This window comes from Rhineura floridana, chromosome 4, assembly GCF_030035675.1.
Source record: "Rhineura floridana isolate rRhiFlo1 chromosome 4, rRhiFlo1.hap2, whole genome shotgun sequence".
NCBI lineage: Eukaryota > Metazoa > Chordata > Lepidosauria > Squamata > Rhineuridae > Rhineura > Rhineura floridana.
Window position 1 is genome coordinate 48932483 of NC_084483.1, and position 27454 is coordinate 48959936.

At 43.4% G+C, this 27454-nt stretch overlaps 1 protein-coding gene across 8 annotated transcripts in view; it reads right to left on the reverse strand.

The window, feature by feature from the left end:
* GCM1 (glial cells missing transcription factor 1) overlaps window positions 1-24591 on the reverse strand; it is a 45111-nt gene extending 20520 nt beyond the window's left edge. Inside the window, exons 1-4 of one of the 8 annotated variants that reach the window (XM_061626239.1) lie at window positions 12558-12597; window positions 10572-10757; window positions 9627-9674; window positions 6672-6802 (exon numbers count right to left, since the gene is read on the reverse strand). In XM_061626239.1, the coding sequence (XP_061482223.1) occupies window positions 6672-6683 (12 nt within the window). In that variant the 5' untranslated portion in view covers window positions 6684-6802; window positions 9627-9674; window positions 10572-10757; window positions 12558-12597. Of the gene's footprint in view, window positions 1-6671; window positions 6806-9626; window positions 9675-10571; window positions 10777-12139; window positions 12190-12557; window positions 12598-22504; window positions 22707-24539 lie in introns of those variants that run through there. The other 7 variants (XM_061626242.1, XM_061626238.1, XM_061626241.1 and 4 more) reach the window with 7 other exon arrangements.
* Between the last annotated feature and the right edge of the window lie 2863 nt (window positions 24592-27454).

Below are 27454 nucleotides of genomic sequence, written 5' to 3' on the forward strand. Positions count from 1 at the left end.
TCGGATGGTGGATATATACCCTGTCCTGGACGGGGTTACACTCCCCCTAAAGGACCGGGTTCATAGTCTGGGAGTCTTTTTAGACTCTTCCCTCTCACTTGAGGCTCAAGTAGCCTCGGTGGTTAGGAATGCATTTTACCAACTTCGGTTGGTAGCCCAGCTACGTCCCTATTTGAGTAAAGAGGACCTTACATCAGTGGTACATGCTCTGGTAACCTCACGTTTGGATTACTGTAATGCGCTTTACGTAGGGCTACCTTTGAAGACAGTTCGGAAGCTACAACTAGTGCAAAATGCGGCGGCCAGATTGCTGACAAGGACCAAGCGGTCCGAGCATATAACACCTGTTCTGGCCAGCTTGCACTGGTTGCCAATATGTTTCCGGGCTAGATTCAAAGTGTTGGTATTAACCTATAAAGCCTTATACGGTGCGGGACCACGATACCTTGCGGAACGCCTCTTCCGATATGAACCGGCCCGTGCACTACGTTCTGCTACGAAGGCCCTCCTCCGGGTTCCAACTCACAGGGAGGCCCGGAGGGTGATGACAAGATCTAGGGCCTTCTCAGTGGTGGCTCCCGAACTATGGAACAGTCTCCCTGAGGAAGTACGCCTGGCGCCGACTCTGCTCTCCTTCCGGCGCCAGGTCAAAACCTTCCTATTCTCTGAAGCATTTTAAGTTACACTGATTTAATTTTAAAAATGTTTATTGTGTTGGATTGTTGCTTGTATTTTAGTATTGTTTTGTTGTTTATTGTATTTTTATGCTGTTTTATGTTCACCGCCCAGAGAGCTATTGCTAGTCGGGCGGTATATAAATTTAATAAATAAATAAATAAATAAATTACTTGGTCTCACTGAGTCTCACTTGTTGGTAAGCATGCTAAGGTTTGCATCCACACTATCCTTTAAATCAACAGTGAGGAACCTATGGTCCTCCAGATGTTGTGGAACTACAGCTCTCATCATCACTGACCATTGGGCTTGCTGGCTGGGCTAATGAGAGTTTGAGTCCAACAACATAAAGAGGGCTACATGTTCCCCACCCCTGCTTTAAATATTGCTCATCCAGTGGAATGCCAACATGGTCCGGAAGGAAGGACCCACGAGATCAAGACCACATTCTCACCATACATTTATTCCACTATTATTCCACTTTAAACAGCCATGGCTTCCCCCAAAGAATCCTGATAAGTGTAGTTTGTGAAGGGTGCTGAGAGTTGTTAGGAGACCCCTAGTCCTCTCACAGAGGTACAATTCCCAGAATTATCTGGGAAGAGGGACTGACTGCTAAACCACTTTTGAGAAGATTGTAGCTCTGTGAGGTGAACGGTGGTCTCCTAACAACTCTCAGCACTCTTGACAGTCTTCACACTGAGGCTGAGTCATTAAAATGTAATCCCAGCCATACAGGAGCTGCTTTTGGGAAACTAAAGTCATGTTTAAATGCTCCCCATGGCCTGATATTAAATGTTTATCTAGACTCAGAAACTTTTAGCGTTTAAGGCAACTATGTTTTCTGTGCAGAAACAGAGCACAAAAGGACTGATCACATCTTATTCAACAAACACAAATTCTCAGGTGTTTTGTTTATCTTGTGCTGCTAATAAAACAGAAACACGAAGCTGCTTGGAACCTAAATGTTAATTGGTTACTCAAGTGGGGAATTAATACTGTCTGAGGTTGGTATGCAAAGGAATTTTGTGGGAAAGCATTAAAATCTGCTTATATGTATTATTATAATGTTTGCAGTGGTAGGGACAGAGAGAGCTACTCACTGACATTAGGCAGGGACAGCTCCATTATGAGTCCAAATGAAGTGCTTTACTCAGACAGCAGATGATCAGAGTGGCAGAGTGAGGTGCCACGTTGCTCATTCTACTTCTAGAGTGAGGGAAACAGCCCATCTGTGGGACATCACAATCAAATTATCATCTGTGTAGTTTGGGAACTCACATAACCCCACCAGTTTTTGGGGTGAAGGGAACAGAACAGCAGCACAATCGCTGTAGGTATAGTGGTGGATCATCTTAGGGCTTGCTTACATGGGACCCAAGATCCACATTAAAAATGCTGCTTTTTCCATCATGATTTTGACAGTTCACATACTTCCGCCCTCGCTATGAATAAATTGGCTGCCTTTGTAGCATTCACACACGTGTGCGTTTATTGCTATCAGTGTTTCCTTGTTGCTGCGCCCGCACATTAGCATGTTAACTGCAGAGGTGGGGAATGGGCGGTGTTTCCCTAAACAAAGGAATAGGCCCTTGAAAGAAAGGGAATCACTCCCACCCGTGGCTGTTAGGCTGTCCCTGTGCGAGATTGGTGTGCCTTTGGCACCCCGGGACAAGCCTCAGCATGAGTTCTGGGAAACATAAAAAAACCCCAAACAATTATCTTTAGAGAGACATTAAAAGCAGCTACTAAAGGAAGCAGACTGTTTAATATTATCGCTCTCTGTGAGTGGAGCAGATGCTGGGATGAGACGCCAAGGCAGCTCCCCTTTCCCCTGAGCTTTTGGGCGCTTATAAATTACCCCAGTAGTGCCTTCGCCAGCCTCCTCTCACCGTGGCTACGAAAAGGGCGCATGCATCAGCCCGAGGGGGGGGGAGAGATCCAGCTTTGGGGGAGAGCGGAGGGATGCTACGAGGCAGAAGAGGTCCTCCACACACACTTTCTCACACACTCTCTCTCTCTCGCACACACACGTTAGACGTAAACAACAGCACCAAAACCACAGCTCCGAGGAAGGAATTTTACGAGCTCCAGCCCTGCTACCCTCGATGAAGGGGTGGGGAATGTGATTTTGTTTAAAGAAGCCAGGGAGGAAATGTATTGGGGGGGAAGCGGGAGTAAATGGGAGAAAGGAAAGCAGGAGCAACTGGAAGTTGCTTCGTCAACCGCAGGAAACAAAATGACGCCCAGAGACAGTTAAAGGGGCGGAGAAAAAGGCGAAGAAACTGCGCAGCCAGAAAAGGCACTTAAAAGGTAATACACGGTAGAAGCAGGTGCAAGTTTTAAAAGCAATTTCGGGTTTTTGTCGCATCCATTTAATCCGGAGTTAAATGCAAAAGCAGTAGAATGCACACGCGTTGGGTAAAACGTCAAGTAAATGGTCCAAATTAAAATGATCTGCAAAAAGCATCAGATGCAGATTTTTTGGGCATGTAAACAGGCCTTTAGTGTCACTCTTCCATCTTGTTGAAGAGGTGTGGTTAAGATGTGTGTGTAGTGATGTTTCAGGTGGTGGCTGGGCCCTGTCCTCACACTAGCCTCACAGCTCTGCGTACTGCACCCAGCCATTATTGTAGCCACACCTTGGGACAAGGAGGCGGAGGCGGCGGCGGCGGCAACAGCAGCAGCAGCACAGCACGCACATACACGTCAGGTGCTGAAGGAACCAGGACCATGTGTTCTTTGGCTCAGCAGGCAGGCAGGCAAGAACAAGCATATGAACTGCATGTGCTACTACTCACAAGCTCTGGCCATCCAATGTGCACTCACTCACTTTGTTGTCTGAAGACTCTTGGCTGGTTAAGCTATTGGCAGTGGTGGCAGAGGTACCCACCTACCTGCCCTCTCTGTGTACTTACAAGCTACTTCCACTGTCAGAAGCAGTATTTCTCTGAATACCAGTTGCTGGGAATTACAGATGGGGAGAGCATCTGGTTGGCCACTGTTGAGAACAGAGTGCTGGACCAGATGGGCCTTTGGCCTGACCCAGCAGTCCTCTTCTTATCCACCTTACTCTGGAATAGATCCAGAGGAGGGTGTCAAGGATGGTGAGGGGCCTGAAGATCAATTCATATGATGAAAGGTAGAAGTATTTAGGTATATTTATCCTGAGAGGAGGTGATTAGGAGGCAATATGATAGATACCTTACAATATTTGACAGGCTCTCATATAGATCGTGGGCTGAATTCCCTCATGGGCAACATTCTGGAGGCCCCAGTGGTGGACTGGGCCAGAGGTAAAAGTAGGTGGAACCATGGATGGGACTCTTACCTGTGTACAGTAAAATACATTCCAGCCTTGCAAAAGCCAGTTGCTTCTATACACACCCCACACTTCTCCATTTCCCGTCTAGGCAAGCTACAGTTTAGGGAGACATTCCAGCCAGGCAAAAGCACTCAAGGAGGACATGGAGCAGGGCCAGTGAGGGGTGTGGCCTGGGGAAAGTCCCAAGGCCCAGACAGAGAGGCCTAGAGCGCCACATTTGACTCCCAGACTTAAAGTTCCCCACCTTGCTCTGATATAGATGATGGGACCAATTTTTTTTCTGGAGTCAAGAGGATAGGGTCCAACTTATTAGAAAAAATATTTTGACTAAGGGAGAACTTTTAATGGTATGAGCTTTTCAAAAGAGCAACAGACTGCCTTGGAAGGTGGTGGACCCTCCTTCATTAGAGGTATTAAAGCAGAGACTGGATGACCTCTACTAGGGATGCTTTAGCAGCAGTTTTCCTGCATGGTCATTGGATTGGACTAAATGAACTTTGAGGTCCCTTTCCACTATATGAATCTAAGCAGACATTTTTTGGAATCTAGGAGAAGACACCTACAGGGCTGGTGATCTTATAATGCATAACTATGTACAGCACTCAGAGGAACTTCAAAGAGACTGAAGCAATCTGTCAGAGATTCTGCCTTGGGCACTATGTACCCGTAGGCAAGTGACCTGATGCACTCCTACTAAATGCTATTACTGCCCAGCTTCCAACCACAAGTGTAACTATCCTGGGGTGTTTCCCCACTAGGTGTCTCTGGAATCACCATTCTTTGTTCACTCACATCTTACAGTGCATCTGTATGGTGTCATCAACAAATTATCTTTCTCCTGTGTTTCTCCTGTGCTTCTATTTCTTTTGAGAGTTGAAACAATCCCACTTTTTGGTGGGAGACTAGGACGCGAACAGCAGCACAATCTGTGTAGCTATAGCAGATCATCTTAGCGCTGATCTTCCATCTTTTTGAAGATGTGTGGTTCAGGTGCGTATGGTAATGTTTCAGGCAGTTGAGGCCTATGGCCTCACCTCTTCACTTCAGCATGCTCTCACTGCTAGCTTTGCGGTCAGTCCCAACGCACTACCATGTTTATTATTTTTTAAACAAATTTTAAATTTACAGTAAAATGATTTCTGACTACATTTAAAAAAAAAATACATGACAGCACTTAATTGTAATTGATCGTAGCCTTATTTACTTTGCAAAAGGCTGAAAATAATAAACTATGTTTGGAAATGTGTGTTTCCAATCTTCAGCACAAAATTTAAACACACTCATGATCAATTACAATTTACTTTTATTTCATGACTATTATTTTTAAAAATTATTTATTTATTATATTTATATCCCACCCCTCCTCCAAGGAGCTCAAGGTGACATACATGTTCCTCTTCCCTCTCCATTTTATCCTCACAACAACCCTGTGAAGTAGGTTAGGTTAAGCTGAGAGATAGTGACTGGCCCAAGGTCAACCAGCGAGCTTCATGGCTGAGTGGGTATTTGAACTCTGGTCTCCCAGGTCCTAATCCAACACTAACCACTACACCACAACGGCTCTCAAATGTAGCAATTTCAGCATAAATGGCATGCTCACATACAATGTTCCTAGCATAATCATATTGCTCTGTTATGCCCATTAGTGAGGATGGAAAGTAGCAGGATATATACACATAAAAAGCACTGTACTCTCCAAGGGTCGCAAGTCAGCTGCAAGTCTGCATAAGCTTACAGCAGAGGACAAATGACAGGGTAGTGTTAGATGTCCAGCATGCCAGCTTTTGGGGAGAGATCCTGGGCATTCTGGTAAAGTTAGTGAAACTCTGCTAAGCCCCATTAAGAGCCAAAGGAATATGTTGTTTCCTGCGGCAGCCAAATCCCCTTGATTGCATCAATGCTAAAGAAGAAGGTAATAGTGATGTCATGTCAAAGCCACAGGGCAGAGCTCCTGGGAAGCCTCAAAGGCTTTCCAATTGAACAAGGAGAGGGAAACCAAAAACGAAACGCAACACAGGTAAATTGTCGCTGCTCCTGCTGTTCCTCCCAGGAATAGGTATGGACTGATCGGTCCATTTCAGTTTCTCATTTTTCCAATCTTAGGTTCACTTCTCCACATTTCTGCATCAGTTTGGATTTTAAAAAAACAAAAACAGTCCTCATGAAAATTCATCAGTATTTTAGTGCACATTTCTCTTCATATAAACATTTTTCTATGCAATTTTGCCCAACACACACATTTTTGCAAGCTCAGTGCATTGTTGTACGGCATTTTCACTCATATATGCATTTTCATGCACACTTTCTCCTTACATACACATTTTTCTATTATTAGGTTGGGGAACTGCATCACAAAATTTGGAGAAATGTGAATTTTGAAAGACAGCTGCGTTTCAGTTTTGGGAAGTGTGAATTAGGTAGATATAGCTTTTTATTTTTTTCTCTACCCTCCCCCACCCTGCTAACTCTCCTGCTCTTTACATATCCATATGCTGTGAGCAGAACGGTGATGAAATCTTATCAAGCAGTAGCATTCCCATGTAGTGTGATAGCCCCCTGTGAGAGAAGAATGTCTCTGTTACATAGCAAGGGGCTTTGCAATTTAGCCACCACACATTCCCACCTCACCGCAAGGTTCATCCCCAAGGCCCAGTCTAGCAGTATTTATTACCAGTAGTGGCATGTATGGTGGAACGGCTACGGAGCTGCGGAGCTGCCCTCCTGACAGTTCTAGGGATGGGAAAATGTCTCAGTTCTCTCAGTTTCTCCTTTTTCCAGTGTTAAATTCAGTTTGGCTGCAATCTGCTTTTTTAAAAAAAAGAAAAAGAAAAAAGAAAAATCCTCATGAAAATTCTTCGGCATTTCAGTGCAAATTTCTCCTAATAAACACAGTTTTGTATGCAGTTTTGACTAATGTACACATTTTTGCAAGCAATGTATCTAAATATAATGCATTTTGTATGCTGTTTTCACTAATATATTAATATTTATGCACACTCGCCCCTAATATCTGTATTTTTGCAGACATTGCTTAGTTGGAGGAGTGCACCGCAAAATTCATCTAAGTGTAAATTTTGAAGGATGGCTGGGTTTTGGTTCTCATATTGTTTCAGAAAGTGCAAATTTGATAAATTTGGCTTTAAATTGTTGGAAGTGGGGCAAACGCAACTCCTGTTTGGGTTCTTTTGTGTGTATTCCAGAAGGAAGATAGAGTTCAGGTCCTCCAGCTGGCTAGGCTTGCCTACCCTTACCTGTGCTCTTCTCTACCTAACTTCTTTCCATTGTGAACTGATATGTCAGGGAAGCTGCCCTGTCCCTCCTTCTTTTGTCTCCTTTGACTGTCCGAGGAGAGAGGAGACATATTTGTCTTTGCTCTCTCCTGAGACATGAGGGCAATACCCATCTGGGCATTGCACCTCCAACTTAGTTAGAACTAGGTATGCCTTTCCTATCTACTATGTATTTCTATAAATAAAGTAGCTTTTCTTATTTTACTCTTAAGTCTCACTGATTTAAATGCAGGGTAAAAGCCTGCTTCTCAGGTAAATACATACACTGGCACACGAACCTCAGAACGCTGAGTATCTCCGCATATATATACATATTTCCATAACATAAATGTGAACCAAACTGACTTTCTCTCCCATCCCTAGTTGACACTGGCGTCACTGCTGCTTACCTGGATGGGGCAAGGTCAGGGTGGCAGTGAGGTGGGGTTGTGTGGTTGTACTGTCAGAAGTACTGGTTTGGAACTGCCAGTGCAACCTTGCAGCCCTGACCTCATCACCCTGTCCCCAGCCCTGTTTAGCAGCAATAACACTGCCCCATAATATCCCCCCATCACATAAAAAGGGGGACGTAGCTCTTCTATGCAACTGTTTCACCTGTTCATACTATGCAAGTCCTATTTCTTTAAGTCGGGAGGGAGTAGGGTTGCCAGGTCGGAGCCATCCAAAAACCTGAGAAAATGGGGGCGGGCCCTAGTGACGTCACGGGGCGGGCCCTAGTGACGTCACGGGGCGGGCCCTAGTGACGTCACGGGGCGGGCCCTAGTGACGTCACGGGGCGGGCCCTAGTGACGTCACGGGGCGGGCCCTAGTGACGTCACGGGGCGGGCCCTAGTGACGTCACGGGGCGGGCCCTAGTGACATCACGGGGCGGGTCCTAGTGACGTCACGGGGCGGGCCCTAGTGACGTCACGGGGCGGGCCCTAGTGATGTCACGGGGCGGGCCCTAGTGATATCATTAAGCATGATACATTGTATCAACCACAGTTGCTTGGAGCATGCCATTCAAAAAAAATTCTCTGGAGATTAAAATAGAAATCTTACCTAAAATAGGGTGTAAAATAAGGTCATTCTTTCTCACAAGCTTAGGGTGATGCAAAATGGAAATGGACTGCCTTCAAGTTGGTCCCAGATAGGGTCTTCATGGTAAGCAGTATTCAGACAGAGGTGGTTTACTATTGCCTTCCTCTGAGTCTGAGAGGCAGTGACTGGCCCAAGGTCACCCAGTGAGCTTCATGGGTGTGTGGGGATTTGAACCCTGGTCTCCCAAGTCACAGTTCAACACCTTTAGGGAACATTTAATCTAGCTTCCTTGCTTCTGGCAAGAAGGGTTTACGTGCCCTCAGGCCAGGCCATTATTGGAAGAAAGGAGCCTAGTGTTGCAGAGATGTTAGATGGGAGCACAGATGGATGCTCCTGAAGGCAGCAATTATAAACATGCTTATTAAGGAACTAAGCCCCATAGAACTCAACAGGACTTATTTTGAGTAGATAGTTTGGATTGTGCTGTTAGTAATGCTTGACTAGGGATCCTCTGCAAAGACATCCATATCCAAGCAGGGTTGACAACCCCCTGCCTGGAATGCCCTGCCCTTATCTTGTAATGTGGCTGCTCCAAACTTCTTTACAGATTTGACCCTTCACTTCAGAAAGAGGTCTGAGAAATGTGTAAGAGAAAGAAGATTCTCTACCCTTTCTGTCTACTCTGTGGGGTGCTATAAACTCACTTGGACAGCCAATCCAATTCCAGTGAGTAATAATTGACAGAGAAAAAACACCCATGGTTTGGTCTACCTTCACAGGCAGCAGCTTGGGAACAACAACTGCAGCCACACTTTCAAATATGTGAATTCTCTTTTACCATTAGTGGGCAAAAAACAAACCATCATGCAACCAACAAGGCACATCATCAATGGGTTTTAGGGGTTTAGTTGACCACATGGAACCACTGTTGTTGCTTCTATGGATGTAAGGGAGGAGGGTCAAAGGTACATGAAATGCAAACAGAAAATGAAAAAAGACAGTGATGCTTCCCTAAATGCAATACCATACCAACCACAGCAACACATACCAAAGGGTCAGCGTAACCCTTCAACTTCTAGGTAGAACTCTTACTAGGACATTAGGGACATTTCTTGGGAGGTGCAGTTCTGATGCCTTCTAGTTTACTTGCTTCTGGCAAGAAGGGTTTACGTGCCCTCAGACTTGGCCATTATTGGAAGAAAGGAGTTTAGTGTTGCAGAGATGTTAGATGGGAGCACAGATAGATGCCCCTGAAGGCAGCAACTGTAAACATGCTTATTAAGGAACTAAGCCCCATAGAACTCAATAGGACTTACTTCTGAGTAGATACGGTTGCAGCCATGTTAAGGACAAGGGAGGACATTCTAGGCAAAACAGACAAATAATTGGGTGTCAGAACAAATTAAACCAGAACTATCACTAGAAGCTAAAATGATGAAACTGAGGTTATCATACTTTGGACACATAATGAGAAGACACGATTCACTAGAAAAGACAATAATGCTGGGAAAAACAGAAGGGAGTACAAAAAGAGGAAGGCCAAACAAGAGATGGATTGATTCCATAAAGGAAGCCACAGACCTGAACTTACAAGATCTGAACTAAATAGGACTTACTTCTGAGTAGATACGGTTGCAGCCATGTTAAGGACAAGGGAGGGCATTCTAGGCAAGCAGTTGGCAATCACAATTATACAATTATACAATTACCTCTAGTATTAAGGTAAAGGTAAAAATGTGACAGAAATAAAACCAATAGCACCAGGTTACAAACAATTTTTTTATTAACAAACACTATCTTTAAGAGAACAAAGGCAGGTTACATCACCAATCAATCTAGTCCCAACTAGAGTAGAGACCCACTGAAACAATGAAATTGCAGCTGGTTTTAGACATTTATCTCTCTTACAAAAGAGAAGTGGATGACATCCAAGGGATGTTTTCAACCATTATAAACATTATAAACAGTATTACTCTTTATAAAAGAAAAACAGAAAGAATGAACAAGGTGCTTTCACTGTAGGAACTGGTGTTAAATAACTAAACAGGCTGAGTTTAGAATTTGTACTTCTCATTTGAAACACAAGCTTTAAGCAACCTTTGTTCTTCCTTCACATATTTAAAAAACTCAGCACAGTTCATGCCAAAGTTTAATTTGACACAAAGCTCTGCTTTAACAAGGGAAGGTAACATACGGTTCCTGTTGTCAGTCCATACATTGCCCATTACTGAAAACGCTCTCTCCACGAAAGCATTGCTTACTGGGATGGCAAACACTGCACTGACAACCTTCACCAGAATTCTTGATCTGATGCTCTTTAGCAACTGCACCCATTTCTCATCCAGAGGAAGATCAGATGTTCTGACCTCAGGCACAAACTTTTTAACCAGGCAAAGTTCATCAAAAAGTCCATCAACAGCCGAAGCTCTCTGGGAGGTTTACAGTAACTAAAAACATTAAAAACAAATATACAAATTTAAAACACATCTTTTAAAAACAATTTAAAACACAATTTAAAAAATTTAAAACAATTTATAAGCAAAAGTTATTATTAGACAAAAATTACTAAAGAAATTGAATATGGTTTATCAACAATGAGCATTTGACAGCTTTTATAGTAGTGTCAGTCTCACAATTAACCAGTATAGTTGTCTAAACAAGTCTACCTTCTGAGACTTTTGGAACTACATCATGCAAGAGACAAAAGTAGGGCACATACATTGACCATGGTGGGGGATGCTGAAGCTGAACTCAACATTACTCTTCATTTAACATGGATTCCACCTAGTTTGGAGTATGGTGAAACTCAGTGGGATCACATGGCAGGTAAGTAAACTGACTCCTTCCTTCCCTGGTCAATGAACAAATTGTTCAAGAAGCAGTGTATCATCATGTTTTGGGATGTTTTATTACAATGCCCAATACTAAGGTTGTAACCATATGTAACAACTACTTTTGAATAAAAGTGGAGAGGATTGAGGTGTATGTCATCCTATGTGCTAGCCTGCAGACTTAAAGATGTACTTTTAACTCGCCAACAATTAACTTTAGACCAGAAAAAGATCGTTCAATTTACTTTTTTATGGTTAAAGTATGTAGAAACCGCAATTAAAAAATAAGAAAAAAAGGGGTGGGGGAATGTTGCCAAAGCCATATTGCTCTAATAAAATTATGGCTCTATAAAAGTGCAGCTTTCAAACAGGCCAGTTTCTTTCTGTTTTGATAATATTGAACATCTGACAGCTGGTAGTACACATGCTGTCATCATTCAGGGTTTGCAGACAGCAACAGATAACAGAAAGCTTTTTTTAAAAAAAAGAAGGGGAGAAGAAAACACAGACTATAGACTGTCTTGCAAAGTTTAATACATGAATTCAGATATGAAGCTAAAGTGGGGAATTCTACAGCCAGATTTAAATCTAACCTGGCAAGAAATAATTAAGTCCCTGGAGGATGGAAGCACTTAAAAACACACAGTAACACAAAGAGGAGAGAAGAACACAGGAGTCCTGCAGAAACAAATCCTTTCTGCCCTTAACTCTACTCTTCTTATGGCCCATGTATTTGTATGGAGGCAGCCCCGAGCTAACAAATCCCCAATTTTAGTTTAAGGCAAGGGTCAAGCACAGTAATACCCCAAGAAACATGCTTTCACCACCACGGCTCAGCCCAGAAATGAAGTAAAGACAGTATCGCCGAGCATGTGCAAAGTTATTTCAATAAACAGCGCTTCAAGCACCTGAGATTAAGTTAAAGAGTTGCAGGTGCGAGAGTGTGACATCCAAACAGGCCCTCAAAGCCTTTCAGCACGCTTCCTTAACAGACGTACCAGAAGTGGGCCGGTCAGCCTACCTCCGAACCGGCTGGACTAAGGAGGAGGAGCCGCCCCGGCCTGCCCTCCACGGCTCCTGCGCTGAGGCTGCCAGGCAGGCCGCAAGCCGCATGGGATGGGCCCCGGCCCCCGTCTTGGCCGGGGCTAAGAGGGAGCCGGCCCAGCCTGGGCTCCACTGCCACCCCACCACTCGCCTCAGTCCACCCACGGCAGTGGCTGTGGCTGCGGCCGCGATTCCCCCCCCCACCAGAGACTTCAGCAGCCTGAGCCCCAGGGTGGGGAACTGGCTCCGGGCCGGCCGGGGCTAAGAAAGACGGAGCCAGGCCGGCCCAGCCTAGCCTCCGCTGCTGCCACCGCTCGCCTCCACCCACCCATGGGCCATCAGATCATCCTCACACGCCCGGGCCCCGGCCACCTGTATGTTCTCTCTGTGGGTGGTGGCGGGAGCGGGCAGGGGCTGCTGCTGGAGGAGTCCCTCCCTCACTGTGTCGGCTGCTCAAGTCCTGCCTGCGGCCTGCCTGCCTGAAATTGTAAAGAGCGGAAGTCGGCCAGCCGCAGCCCAACGTATGCGTGGTAAATCACGCATGCGTGGCTGAGGGGGCCAATAAAAAGCCGGAGATCCACCTTTTAAATTGAAGTATAGCCGGAGGCCGGACACGGCCCCCTTTTGCCGGACTCTCCAGCAGATTGCCAGAGACCTGGCAAGCCTAGGAGGGAGGGAGCCTCTTATCTGGGGCCTGAATGTGGGCCACCAGGCCTCTCTATCCAGCCCTTGGGACTTTGTGCAGGCCACAGCCCCTCCCTAGACCACACCTCTTACTGGCCCTGTTCCACACCCTCCTCAAGAGCTTTTGATTGGAATGCATTCTTGAACTGTGATAATGCCTCTTGCTTGTCAGGCTGGATGGAAAGATGTGGACATGGAGATGTGCATAGAAATCTGAGTCACATGCATTATTCTATCCACTTTTGTCTCTGGCCCCATCTGCCAACAGCATGCAGCTCCCAGAAGGTTGTTTCTGAGGGTCCTTGAGCTGAAAAAGGTTCCCCGCCTCTGCTTTAAATGAAATGTAAATATGACTTTCTTTGGACTCAGGTCTAGAGTGCTTAAGTTGTAACCACACTTCACCTAGGTAAACTCCAGTGCCTCTATTTAAAATAATATGAAATGAAGAAGCTGCATCAATAGGACTGTTCTGCTACCAAATTTTACCTCATAAGAAAATGACTCCAAGCCAACAGGAACTTAGATATAATTGCCTATAAAACACTAAACGGCCTAGGCCCAACATACACGAACTTCATTTTCATTGAGGGCAAGAACAGCCCAGACACAGCTGAGTGAGAGCTAGGCTTGAGAGACGAGGCCTTTACATCTCATCATGGTGTCTAGGTTCAGCCGGGAATGCCTTTTAAAGTTTAACACCAATGCGCCAAATCAGGACAGCAAAGGCATGTGGTTATTAAGAGAGAGTGTCTGGAGTATGTCAAAAATGTAAAAACAGGAGGACTGAACAAGCATCTCTGCATTTTTGAAAATCTGGTGTCTGCGGGAGGATCATAAAGAACACTAAACTTTCCCAAAGCCAACTAGAACCAAAGGGTGAAATTATTCACCTCTAAATTTCAATGTATTACAAGCCAGATCAAACAACAGCATGAAAGTAAACCACGGACCAAGGCCAAGTAAAAGCCTCAATACTAAACTCATCTGCTTATTAAATAAATGACATTGAATGAAAAGGGAAAGGGGGGAAATAATTACTGACACAACAAAGCTGACAAGCTGGTGGTGGCATCTATATGGGAAAGCAGGCCAATATTTACACTGAGCAGAGACATTTGGAGGGAAAGGAACTGAAGATCAGGGCTTGCCCGCTGTCTGCAAGAAGGGGATAACACTGACCTGTTGTACAGGGTTTTTGTAAACAATGCTGAGTTAATGCAATACCTTAAAGATTAAACTTTTATTTTATTATCTATTTGTTTGCAACATTTATATGATGCCCAATAACAAGAAGTCCCCTGGAAAGGACTTAAAACCATAACGTATAGACGTAAAACATAAATATAAGAACATAAGAACATAAGAAGAGCCTGCTGGATCAGGCCAGTGGCCCATCTAGTCCAGCATCCTGTTCTCACAGTGGCCAACCAGGTGCCTGGGGGAAGCCCGCAAGCAGGACCTGAGTGCAAGAACACTCTCCCCTCCTGAGGCTTCCGGCAACTGGTTTTCAGAAGCATGCTGCCTCTGACTAGGGTGGCAGAGCACAGCCATCATGGCTAGTAGCCATTGATAGCCCTGTCCTCCATGAATTTGTCTAATCTTCTTTTAAAGCCATCCAAGCTGGTGGCCATTACTGCATCTTGTGGGAGCAAATTCCATAGTTTAACTATGCGCTGAGTAAAGAAGTACTTCCTTTTGTCTGTCCTGAATCTTCCAACATTCAGCTTCTTTGAATGTCCCCGAGTTCTTGTATTATGAGAGAGGGAGAAGAACTTTTCTCTATCCACTTTCTCAATGCCATGCATAATTTTATACACTTCTATCATGTCTCCTCTGACCCGCCTTTTCTCTAAACTAAAAAGCCCCAAATGCTGCCACCTTTCCTCGTAAGGGAGTTGCTCCATCCCCTTGATCATTCTAGTTGCCCTCCTCTGAACCTTTCCCAACTCTATAATATCCTTTTTGAGATGAGGCGACCAGAACTGTACACAGTATTCCAAATGCGGCCGCACCATAGATTTATACAATGGCATTATGATATCGGCTGTTTTATTTTCAATACCTTTCCTAATTATCGCTAGCATGGAATTTGCCTTTTTCTCAGCTGCCGCACACTGGGTCGACATTTTCATTGTGCTGTCCACTACAACCCCGAGGTCTCTCTCCTGGTCGGTCACCGCCAGTTCAGACCCCATGAGCGTATATGTGAAATTCAGATTTTTTGCTCCAATATGCATAATTTTACACTTTATATTGAATTGCATTTGCCATTTTCCCACCCATTCACTCAGTTTGGAGAGGTCTTTTTGAAGCTCTTTGCAATCCCTTGTTGTTTTAACAACCCTGAACAATTTAGTGTCGTCAGCAAACTTGGCCACTTCACTGCTCACTCCTAATTCTAGGTCATTAATGAACAATCCAAGAGGTTAGAAGATAGTTGTAAAAGTAAACAAGGGAAAAATAACAGAAGAGTAAAAATAGCTTAAGAGGCATGGTTTGTGAGAGTGGAGGAAATTTCTCTGAGGCAGCGAATTTCTCATGGGCAGTTTTTGAAGGCACAGGAGAGCCTTCGAAAAAAAGGGGAAGATGTAGGGGGAAACTGTGAGTTTTACCTACTGAATTTCTTCTTTTTCTTTTGCAACCTTTAAAGTAGGGGTCCTTATCAGGATCAATGTCATGCACCAAATTTGGCAGGTGGGTGGGGCCTTCCACCTGTTAGTCACATGGCATGATTATGACACAACATGTTTGACAGGTGGGTTGTCCTGCCCACCTGTCAAAATCCTTTGTGTGGGGTTACCAAGTGCCCCAAATCCAGCTGGTTGGTGGGCAATTGGGAAATGCAGAACAAGAGGTGTTACTAGTCCTAAGCTCATCGCTTTGAGAATTGCTATGGGCGGTGGGGAGAAAGAAGTCTGCATTTTACAGGCTTTGTTTGTCTGTACATGCCTCTTCCCTGCTGGGAATGGGGGTGCACAGACAAACTGAGAAGGATTTAACCCGTACTCATCAGCTGTTGAGAGGGGGTTAAATGTTGCTGCTTTGGCTGGAAACTGGCACCTGCATCCAACACAGCATTGAACCCTGTCCTCCCACCCATCAGTTGATGTCACATCAGTTGATGGCATGGTTTGGGGGAAATGGTCTCACAGGCCAAATTGTTGGGCCAGTATTAGCCTGTGGGTCAAAGGTTCCCCATGCTTGCTTTAAAGGCTAGGCTTGCCAGATGACCTTAAAAATCCCAGCCAGACCTGCTGCTGCACATTTAACAACCATATAATGTGCAGTGTATGGAAGGTATAGCCAAACGTTTTGGACCAGAGGGCACATTTCAAATTTTGAGAGTGTGTTGGAGGCACCAGTCACAAAATGTCTGCCATGGCAGTGTGGCATAACACAAAATGGTTGCCATGGGGGCGTGGCATAACACAAAATTAGAGAGTAGTCATGGTGAAGCTTTTCCTAAAATTGTCCTTCCATACTAGAAAAGGCTTGACCTGTTGAATTTCTGCCTACCATACAGCTGTTAAAGGCACAAGAACCCTGCTTTTCCCCAATGCCAACCCTAAACCAAACGCTAGGCTGCTATCTTGTACCCACTTACTGGAAGTAAGCTCCATTAACCACAAAGTTACTTCTGAGAAGACATGTAAGTTAACTGTACTTTGAAGTATTAATAGTCAGGCGGGTTAAGACCTGATTTGAGGTGAACGTGGATGTTGCAGACAAAAGCGCCAATTTTTTACTACATGCTACCCATTGCCATAGCTTTCCATATTTGATAGGGTTGGGTTCAGTATGGATAAGACCTTTACATATCATCACATCAACACTATCTACAAAGAGTAGGAGAAATCCCTGGCCCTCCCTGTCTTCCACTGTTTCATGGGATGTGATAACACATCTGCATTATTTGGACAAGGCATTGAAGACACGTGTCATGATGTGACATATGCTTTTACCTACATGGCACTCCATCCTTATACAAAAGTACAGGTTGATGCTCAACATTTCCAACTGCTTGAATGCTTCACCGCTATCCTGTATGATAAGTCCAGTGTCCTGGAACATGTGGATGAAGCGAAAAGTTTTGCCAGAAGGGGAAAACAATGGAGACACTTCCCCCAACTCAGGATGCGCTATTGCAGCCCTTGAAGTGGGTTGCGTATCAGGCTGGAATGTCGTACACCAGTGGGCAGAGTAAACAACACACACTTAATCCAGAATGTTGGGGCTGGACTCTCGATGGGGATAGCCAGTCATGGGTTTCTGTGTGGAACATGTTACCTATTGCCTTCAGGGCCTGCAGTGAACTAGTCAAATGTAGCTGTAAGAATCAAAGTGGATGTGGTGCTAGGTGGTCATGCAGAAAGTCTAGTTGGAAGTGCACAAAACTCTGCTGTTGTCACTGTGAGAAGTAAGACGAGCACAAACTGCATGTGCTGTGGTGTGTGATTACCATGTACCCTCACATTTACAGCTGATATAATTACAACAACAGTATTTTGAGGGATTATGTTACATTAACAGTATTCCATCTTATGTTGTTCTTGCAACTTTTATGTAGTTTAATTTTTGTGTTAATAAAAATCATCTGCTGCTTTTATAAATAGAATAGTTATATTCCTTGACCCAGAAAATGATTATTTAGACACCAAGATTGTGATCCCAAGTAGCTAAGAAGACGAGTTATTGGTAGATATAGGTTTTTGAATTTCCAAGATGGCCACCACACTGTATCTGGAGGAAATGGTTCTCCAGCTATGGCAATGGGTAGCATGCAGGGAAAAAAATGGCACTTTTGTCCAGAATGTCCACATCTGTTTAATAACCTGCCTGACTATAATGTGTTGCTGGTGCTAAATTAGTTAAGCAGCACAGCAGAGAGTAACAGTGGTCTGAAATGCAAGTGTGCCAGCGTGTGTGCGCATTTACTTAAGAAAGCAGGCTTTTACCCTGCATCAGGATCACTGAGACTGGAGACTTAGTAAAACAAGAAAAACTACTTTATTTATAGAAATACATTGTAGATAGAAAGGCATACCTAGTTCAAACTAAGTTGGAGGTGCAATGCCCAGACATGGGTATTGCCCTCATGGCTCAGGAGAGAGAGAGAGCAGAGACAAAGTGTGTCTCCTCTCTCCCGGACAGTCAGAGAGGAGAAGAAAGGGCGGAAGGAGGAGGGGCAGGTAAGCTTCCCTAAAGACATATCAGTCTAACAGCTGGAAGGAAGTCAGTCAGAGCATCATAGTAAAGATAATCAAGCCTATCCATCTGGAGGACCCTAACTCTATCTCCCTTCTGGAACATAAACAAAAGAACAAAACAGGAGTTGCTCTTGCCCCACTTCCAACATAATGAGTCTCTGGTGTTTAGCTCTTGCAAAGCAGGAGACATACCTAAGTTTCTCTGAAACATTTTCACATTTGCCTTTGGGTGGGAGGGGGATTCTTTAACATTCACCCACACTTATTGTGTAGTAGTATTTTCAGAAAATAATTTCTGTCTGATCTCAGGCAAACCCAGCACAGGAAAGATGCATCCTGGTTGCTAGGGGAAAATAAGGGCAAACTACGAAGATTCCAAGGAGTAGGAAAAAACGATTAATTAATGATTTCTGGTTTTAACATTTTATATGGTTTTATCATGTATATATATGATGTAAACTGCTTTGATTTTTTAAATGAATGGTGGTAAATCAATATTTTTATAGGTAAGTCAGAAGCAGGAAAAGTGCACTAAAAGGGAGGTAAAAATTGCGGCTCTTTAGGATCTGGGGGATTCCTATTGCCTGGTGTCCAAACAACTCACTTATCAATTACAGCTCTGACTTAACTTATTGGCTAATAACACTGACAGACAGGAGGAGTCAAGCTGGCACAAGTTTGCCTGATGAGAGAGTTGTTGGCATAGACTTCTCAAAATGTAATCATATTCAGTTAACAAAAAAGCTTTTCAGTTTAATATGTTGTATTAAGAGCTTTCCATATTCACTCAGGCTCCCAAATGCTGGGAAATTACAGCTGTTAAATGCCACACCCCTAACAGACATGTTTTTTAGGCAATACCCAATTGGCAACCAGTACCATCCACACAGAATGGAAGAGTTGGAAGGGTCCTTAAAGGTCATCTAGTCCAACAGCCTCTCAAAGGTAAAGCATCTTACCTTTTAGCCAATTAAGTGACAGAATGGACAGGATGACAATGTTGTGCTGGTGTCATGTGTACCTTGTCACAATTTTCTTTAAAAAAAACAGATTTTCCAACTGTATAAATTCTCCTGAAATTCCTACACTAATAAAAGAAAAAATGAAAACCATACTTTGCTCCTTGCTTACTCCCTGTATCAGTGGCAGTTTCTCTATAGGAGTCATTAGTTCTTATTTAATATACAGCAACAATTCATTTATAAATCTGCCTTAGTTCAGTAACAAACAGGCACAAATAGCGGAGAAGTTTAAGGATATTTACAAGGATGTGACAAAGTATTATTTGAAGATAAAGGTGAAGAAGAGGAGATTCTGGCCCAAAAGAAGAATATGTTTTCATATTGTTTGGGCAGTTTTTTTTAAAGTATCAAAACCGAATGTTTTCTACCCTTGTATAATCAGGGTCCATGCTGTCTAACATATACCTAACATGCTCTCCATTTTTAAAACTGTGCATTATCAGCCTTCCAACTGCACAATGTTTCCCTAACTCCACATTTTGTGTGCAACTGTACACAAAGAAATCATTGTCAATGCCTTCTCAAGGAATTTGTTCCTTACCAAGCCCTATAGCCCCTTCCTCATTTTTTTTCTTTGCCCACTGAGGGTGATATTAACGATGGAGATCAGGATTCCAAAGAGAGTTTGGGAAGATAAATAGTTGCTACTTATATCTACTGATAATTAAAAAAAACCTTGCGGTTTAAAAACGTACCTGTAACCCACAGATATTTCTAGCAAACTTTAAAAAGCAGGGAAATTGGGCAGCTATAGTGAATGCATCAGAGGAGCAGGAGACCTGACCTCCTCTCTGAGATATTGGACTGTCCTACAAATTTGTCAAAATGCAAACACAATCTGGGTTGGTCTTTCACAGTCCAATCCATTTCCAGAGTAGCTTTGGTAACGTGAAAGACTGTCTCCTGCTCCCTTGGTGCGTTCACTATAGTTGCCCAATTTCCCTGCTTTTTAAAGTTTGATAGAAATATCTGTTGGTTATAGGTACCTTCTTAAACCGCAAGGTGTTTTTTTTTTTTGCCTATTAGTGAATTTGCCTGCTTTTTAATCCGGGAGGTAAGAAATGAATTCCTGTCCAAGTTTGCTGAGAATGGATTGATAATTTGCATGCTTATTGAGTTCAGTGGGATTTACTCCCCTGCAATCATGGTTAGGATAGATAAAACTGACCTTGGGGGAGGGGGAGGGGAGAGGAGAGGGAAGGAGGAAGGGAGGGGAGAGGGGAGCAGAAAGAGGCAGAGGGAGATGGAGGGGATTGGAAGGGGAGGGGTGAAGGAAAAGGGAGGAAAGGGCAAAAGGGAGGTGAAGGGAGGGAGGAGGAGGGCAGTGCAGGTTTGACCATGTGCATGCTTACTGAGTTCAATGGGACTTACTCCCATGAAATCATGCTCAAGATATGTAAAACTGAGCATGGGGGAGGGGAGAGGGGAGGGGAAGGAGGAGGAAGAGGGGGTTGGAAGGGGATAGGGGAGGGAGGGGCAAAGGAAGGGGGAGGGAATGGGTAAGAGGGAGGGGATAGGAAGGAGGAGGAGGGGAGCGCAGGTTTGATTATTTGCATGCTTTTTGAAGTTCAGTGGGATTTACTCCTCTGCAATCATGCTTAGGATACATGACACTCACCTGGGGGAGTGGAGGGGGAGGGGAAGAGATTGGGTGGGTGGGTACTGGGCAGATGGGAAGCCTCTTTCCAAAAGGAGAACATTGTGAACAGTATCATTGTTTTTCAGGGTTTCCCCCAACTTTTTATTCTACAGCAGGTACTTGTAGCCTCCCACCCAAATTTAAACCAAAGCTGTCCCTGGCCACATCCACACCAGACCTTTATTTCACTTTAGACAGTCATGGCTTCCCCTGAAGAATCCTGGGAAGTGTAGTTATTGAAGGGTGCTGAGAGTTGCTAGGAGACACCTTGTTCCCCTCACAGAGCTTCAATGAGAGCAGAATGTTAAACCACTCTGGCCACTAGAGCTGTGTCAAAGGAAAAGGAGTCTCCTCTCAGCACCCTTCAATAACTACACTTCCCAGGATTCTATGGGCGAAGCCATGACTGCCTAAAGTGAAATAAAGATCTGATGTGGATGTGGCCCCCTGATTAGCCAAGCCAAGCAGCTGTGTCTGGCTTTTAGAATGCTGACAGTTGATTCTTACTGAGCATGCCCGACACTATCATTGGGTTCCAGCCAAAACTTCTTAAATTAATCAAAAATCAGCCAGGCATTTTTTTAACTTTTAAACTGCAGAAGGTGAAAGTCAGAGTATGAGGCAAGGTCAGTAATAGGGTTACAGGTACTCTGTGAACATGGCTGATTTTTAATTAATTTCAACAAATTATGGGAACTCTGACAGAAAAAAGTCCAAAAGGGATCTGGTTTTTTTCTCTCTCTCTTTTCACACTTTGAACTCTCGATTCTCTCTGACTGTTTTGTGTATCACCATGAAAATTTAGAGGGTTGTTAAGCAAGTGTTTCTGAGCTCAGGTCTATAAGTTTTGTAAGGTTTTGTTTTGAATTGTGCTTATGGGAAGCATCAGAATGGCATGGGGGGTATTTTTAATTTAACATTGCAGAATGAGAAAAATCCATGCTGACTATAGTATACAGCCACTCTTGTGGCTATATAATAAAGTCTGTGCAGTTGTTCAGACTCCTTTACCAAATTATTTGAAATGGAAGACTTTTAACTAAGCAGTTAATGACATGAATCAACGCCATTATGGAGAGCTACTCTCCTCTAATCACAGTCCTTACATATTGTTTACATTTGACTATGTTTGTATATAGTTTCAGTGCAATTCATTAACCTATGAAGTCCAAAGTTTGAATCCTTCCTGTGCTGTAAACTCAAGAGTACTTACAATTAAGACACTCCTCTCTATTTCTCAGCTCTTTTGCAATGGGGAAATATTAAACAACCATAGAAGATTTTAATTTCAGAATTGCAAAACTAACTAAAGGTCTGTGTGAGAGACATATAGGACGAGTAAGGAGAAGTATTTCACCAGTGGCTACCTTGCACTAAGCAGAACATAGGATTAGATGACCTTCAACTTCCTTTCCACCTCCATCATTCTATGTGGATGTTAGTGGTTGCCAGTTGGATCTGTTGAGGGGTATTTTTTAAAATGCCCTTAACAGCTGTAATTTCCCAGCATTTTCAAGCTTGACTGAATATGGAAATCTCTTAACACAACATGTAAATGAAAGGGTGTTTTTGTCAGTTAAATATATTTATTCCATAGAATAGACACAGAACTTGTTATATAAATAAACCTGACAAAGAGTCCTATTTATTGTTATTGTTATTAGTAGTTGAAGGAGTAGCAGCAGCAGTAGTTGGAGTACAGCAGCAGTAGCAGTAGTTGTAGTAATAGTAACTCTTTTTCAGAAAGGTGAACTCAAAGTGACTTACCAAAATGGCTTGTATGGCAAGAGCAAACTCCACTTCAGCAACTTATTGAAGACAACAGGAGGAAGAGGTAGAGAACAAACAACAACAAAAATTGTGTGGCCTAATAGCTATTTTATAAATATTTCCAGTACTGTGAATCCTTTTGGAAGAATGTCAGTGTTTATGCCTTCTGCAGGATGTATGAAGTTGCTCAGCATAGGAAGAAAGTGTCCCTGCACAGCTGAGATGGATACTCAATTACTTTTAGAGCTCAGCCAGCTGAGAAAAAAAACCACACTGGGAAATTTATGAGTTTGAAATAAAGCACATTAACTTTGCCATTGAGCAGAAGGACATAGAGGACTGTGGCCTATTCACATTATCAAAGTACCTGCGCTAATCAAGAGATAAAGCAAAGGACAGCAGGAATTAGGAGCTACATTAAGCAGTCATTTTGGAACTGGGCCCTGACACAGTAGACATTTTCAGACAAATTATAATCCAAGAGGGATCTCTTTGCTTGATTTTGCCAGGGACGTGGAATGATCTCAAACATACTCTTTGCATTTTCACAATCTTCTCTTCAGATGCACTGTTAATGGTGCAAGCTTTTAAATTTTTTCTACTAGATTGACTTCCTTTACCAGCTTTTAGAAAGATGTTTGCTCATGAATTAATCACACTGATGGAATACCATCATTGCAATGAACCCCTTTTGTGCTACACTAGCTATTCTTACAGGCACAGTGATTGCAATAGCTATGTTCTGAGCGTTTATATCAATAAAAACAACAATGGTGTACTTTGGCTATATATATGCAGCAGGTTTAAATGCCTGTTCAGATTCAGAGCTGTCCATTATTGTTTCTCAGTTCTCACCCCAAAATCCTCTATCTTCAGCAGTCTTGCATTTAGGCTGTTGTCCTGACTATATTTCCCCCCTTTTATTATCTTTGCCATAATGTTTTAGGAAATGTTTTTTCTATCACATCTGTCCACAGAGGCCCTCAAGAGAATGGTGCTCTAAGTACTGACCAGACACAGACTTCTTCACTTGAGAATGGAGGTCTGTCAAATAAGTTTAGATATCAGTGGGGCAGGCTAGAAGATTGCTGACTTTCCATTTAAAGCACATTGGGTTAATTCAATGTGTCAGAGTTCCTGCCTTTGGTGTCTCTGTGCTGGAATAGGTGGCCTTCAAATCCTATCCTTATCTGCATGAGACCAGTTTGCTATTGGGAAAGTTACATTCAGTGCCCTTTTTTGTGTGGCAGTATTCACTGGCACAGAGTATTAGCACCTTGTTTTTTGCTGCCCATGGCAACCATTGTGTGCTGGCACTCATGGCACTTTTACCAAGGTATGAGTACCGGCACCTAATTTTTCACCAAAAAAGCACTGGTTACATTGCTCGTCTCCTGTCAAAAGCAGCGCATCTTCAGAGGCATTAACGTAACGTTGAACTTATCATAATCTATCAAATATAATGTGCTTAATTCCCATTAATTTAATTTAAGAATTAATTTTCTATTAAGAACTTAAATTTAACCACACAATAGATGGTCATAATCCAGCTATTATACAAAAGTGGGTGAGGGGAGCCTTTGGTCCTCCAGATGTTATTGTCATGGCCCCTTCAGAGGACTCGAAGGAAGAAGAAGAGGCAGAATTGGAAGACCCAGGAGAAGGAACTAGTGGAACCCCTGAGGACACAACTCTGGCTCTTCTCTAGATGGACAATGTCCAGGACCTGGCTGAAGCCCCTCAATCGGATTCTGGGCATGAACAGGAGGCTCCCCTCCCCCCTGCAGAAAGGAGACGTCAGCGAGTAGCACCGCAACGAAGGAAGAGGTCGGGTCCTTTAAGAACAAGCAGCTCGGAGCAGCTGGGAGACTAATCATGGGCACCTGGCTTAGGGAGTCTGTTATAAAAGGCAGTTCATGGCTGCAGCAGACTGCTGACTACAACGTTGGTTGTGACTCCTCATGTGTAACACCATTGCTAGCCTCTAGACCTTTGGACTGGACCCCTGCCTTTCTGAATTCTGCTTCCTTACCTGGACAATGCTCTTGGACACTGCTACTGGTTAGTTTGTCAAGCCTTTCTTCTGCCAGCCAGCCTCTGTTATCTGCCTGGCCTTGACTGATTTATTGCCCAGCTAACTGCTGGCTGCTTTGTTACTACCCAGCCCCCAGCCCTGAAGCTGACAGTTATTGAACTACAACTCCCATAATCCCTGACCGTTGGCCATGCTTGCTGGAGCTGATGGGAGTTACAGTTCAGCAACATATAGACAGCCAAAGGTTCCCCATGGCTGCACTAAAGAGAGATAAGTGTTGAGTGGTTGGTAGGTAAAGTGTTGGACTTAGATTGGGGTACCTGAGATAATAACCCTGTTCTTCCATGAAACTTGCTTAGTGACCATGGGCTGGTTGATCAAAGGATATACTATTCATTATTATTTATAAGATGACTCCAATATCTGAAAAACTCTCTCCTAACCCCCTGCAGTCATCAGGAGAGGTTCTGTAACACTTTAGGAGTCCACAGATTCCTCTGAAGTGGGAAATTATCACATTCAGAAGACATTTTGCACCAAGAAAGGCTGAATTCTATGTTCAGTAAAATATATATTCATTTAACCAGATTTGCATATCTTTCTTATGCATAATTCATCCTGCTCCTGATTGTGAAGAAGCCATAAAGCTCCTTCTGCTTTGAACTCCCTCTCCCCTTTAGGTCTCATGTGTATTGGCAGCTGCAAAACAAGTAGAAATAAACCCATGAAAATTTTCCCATTGCTGACTCATGCGAGCAAAAGCTTCACCTGCTGATTACTCTTTGTTATCTGACTGTTAAAAATCACAGGAGTCTTGGTCAATAAAATAAAATAAATAACTGCAAACCTGCTGAAATGCATCCTCTCTACCAAAGTTGGCTAGCACATGAGCTGTGAACAGCTAGCCAAGAAGTTTTTGTGTGTGTTCCCCAAGACCCCCCCCCCCCATTTGTCATTAAAAAAAATTCCCTGAGGGCAGGAAACTTGATTTAAAGTTTTGTCACACTTTCAAGACACAACATTCCATACCTAGTACCCAAAGTCTACTGTTTCCTGGTGTTTTCCCCATGGACCACTTGAAAATTGCTAAGGGTCTTCGTGGACTACTTAATGATTTTTCTGCTCATTGTAGCAATTGTAATACACTGTGCTAGATGCTACATTAATTTCAATTGTATTTTATTGCTTCTTTTATTTCCTATATTGTATTTTATTGTGTTACAATTTGAATTCCATATAATACAAAATACAATAAATAAAACACAGTATAAGAAATAAAAGCAATAAAATACAATTAAAAACAATATATTTAATGTGCTGCACCTATTGTTCATGGACCACTGGTGGTCTATGGGCCACAGTTGGGGAACCCCTGTCCTACTATGCAGAGCCCTTGACTCACAAAGCACTGGTTTCAGCTGGATGGGGCAGCATAATCAACCACATGCATTGTGAAAAAGAAAGAGCTAACAATTCCAAAGCATAACTGAACATAAGTTCTCACTAGGGATGGTAGTGGCAGTGGTTGAAGGAAATAAGTCAATATAGAAGATGGCAGCCACATAGATCCTTCCCCTTTCCCCCCTCTTATGCTCTAGATGCAAATGATAAAAAAAGAGGCAGAACCCTCTCTGATGCTAAGAAAGGTCTTGTGTGAAGCATCCTATGCCAGATTTGTTCTCACATTCATCCATGAACAAGTACATAAGACAGTAGGAAGTAACAGAAACAATGCAATGGAGGCTGATATTATTTTCACTTAACTCAAAAAGTATGCAAATGATCAAACCCACTCTCCCTTCTCCTCCCTCTTGCCCCTTCCCTCCCCCTTCCTTTGTACCTCCCTCCCCATCCCCTTCCAATCCCCTCCCCCTTCTCCCCTCCTCTTTCTTCTCCCCATGGTCAATTTTACCTATCTTAGGCATGATTGCATGGGAGTAAATCCCATTGAACTCAGTAAGCATGCAAATGATCAGACTTGCCTTTCTCCTCCTTCCCCTCTCCTCTCCCTTCTTCCTCCCCTTCCCTCTTCCTTCTTCCTCCTCCCCTGCCAACTCCAGCCCTCCCCCCTCCCCCCAGTCAGTTTTACCTATCCTAAGCATGATTGCACGGGAGTAAATCCCACTGAACTCAATAAACATGCAGATGATCAAATCTGTCATCCTCCTCCCCCCTCCCCTCCCCTCCTCATCCCGTGGTCAGTTTCACCTATCCTAAGCATGATTGCAGGGGAGTAAATCCCACTGAACTCAATAAGCATGCAAATGATCAATCCATTCTCAGCAAACTTGCATATGATCCTATTTCTTACCTCCCGGATTAAAAAGCAGGGAAATTCACTAATAGGCAAAAAAATCCTGCGGTTTAAGAAAGTACCTATAGCCCACAGATATTTTTATCAAACTTTAAAAAGCAGGGAAATTAGGCAGCTATAGTGAATGCACCAGGGGGGCAGGAGACCTGACCTCCTCTCTGAAATATTGTAGTGCCCTACAAATTGGTCAAAATGCAAACACAATTTGGGTTGGTCTTTCACAGTCCAATCCACTTGCTGTGTAGCTTGGAAGAATTTGGCAACATGTGCCTCTGAGCATATGGTGAGTGGTGGCAACACCTGCAATCAGTCCAAAAATAGAAAGAAGGCATGTGCTGTGCTGATCTTGTTTTAGCAGGGAGGAAGCAACATTATTAAGGCATTTGATATACTTCAGATGGTCACTTGAAATATGCTTGATATACTTTGCAATTTTAGTGAAATTTCCTATAGGAAATCATTTCCTTTTGTTTCTGTTTCTGTGGATATGTGAAGTACAGCAACACTTTGCAAAATTTACACTAAAAAAACTCCAAAAATAATGGTGGAATAATGGCACTGACTATTCTGCAGAATAGTCTCCAGTGGACCTCAGGAG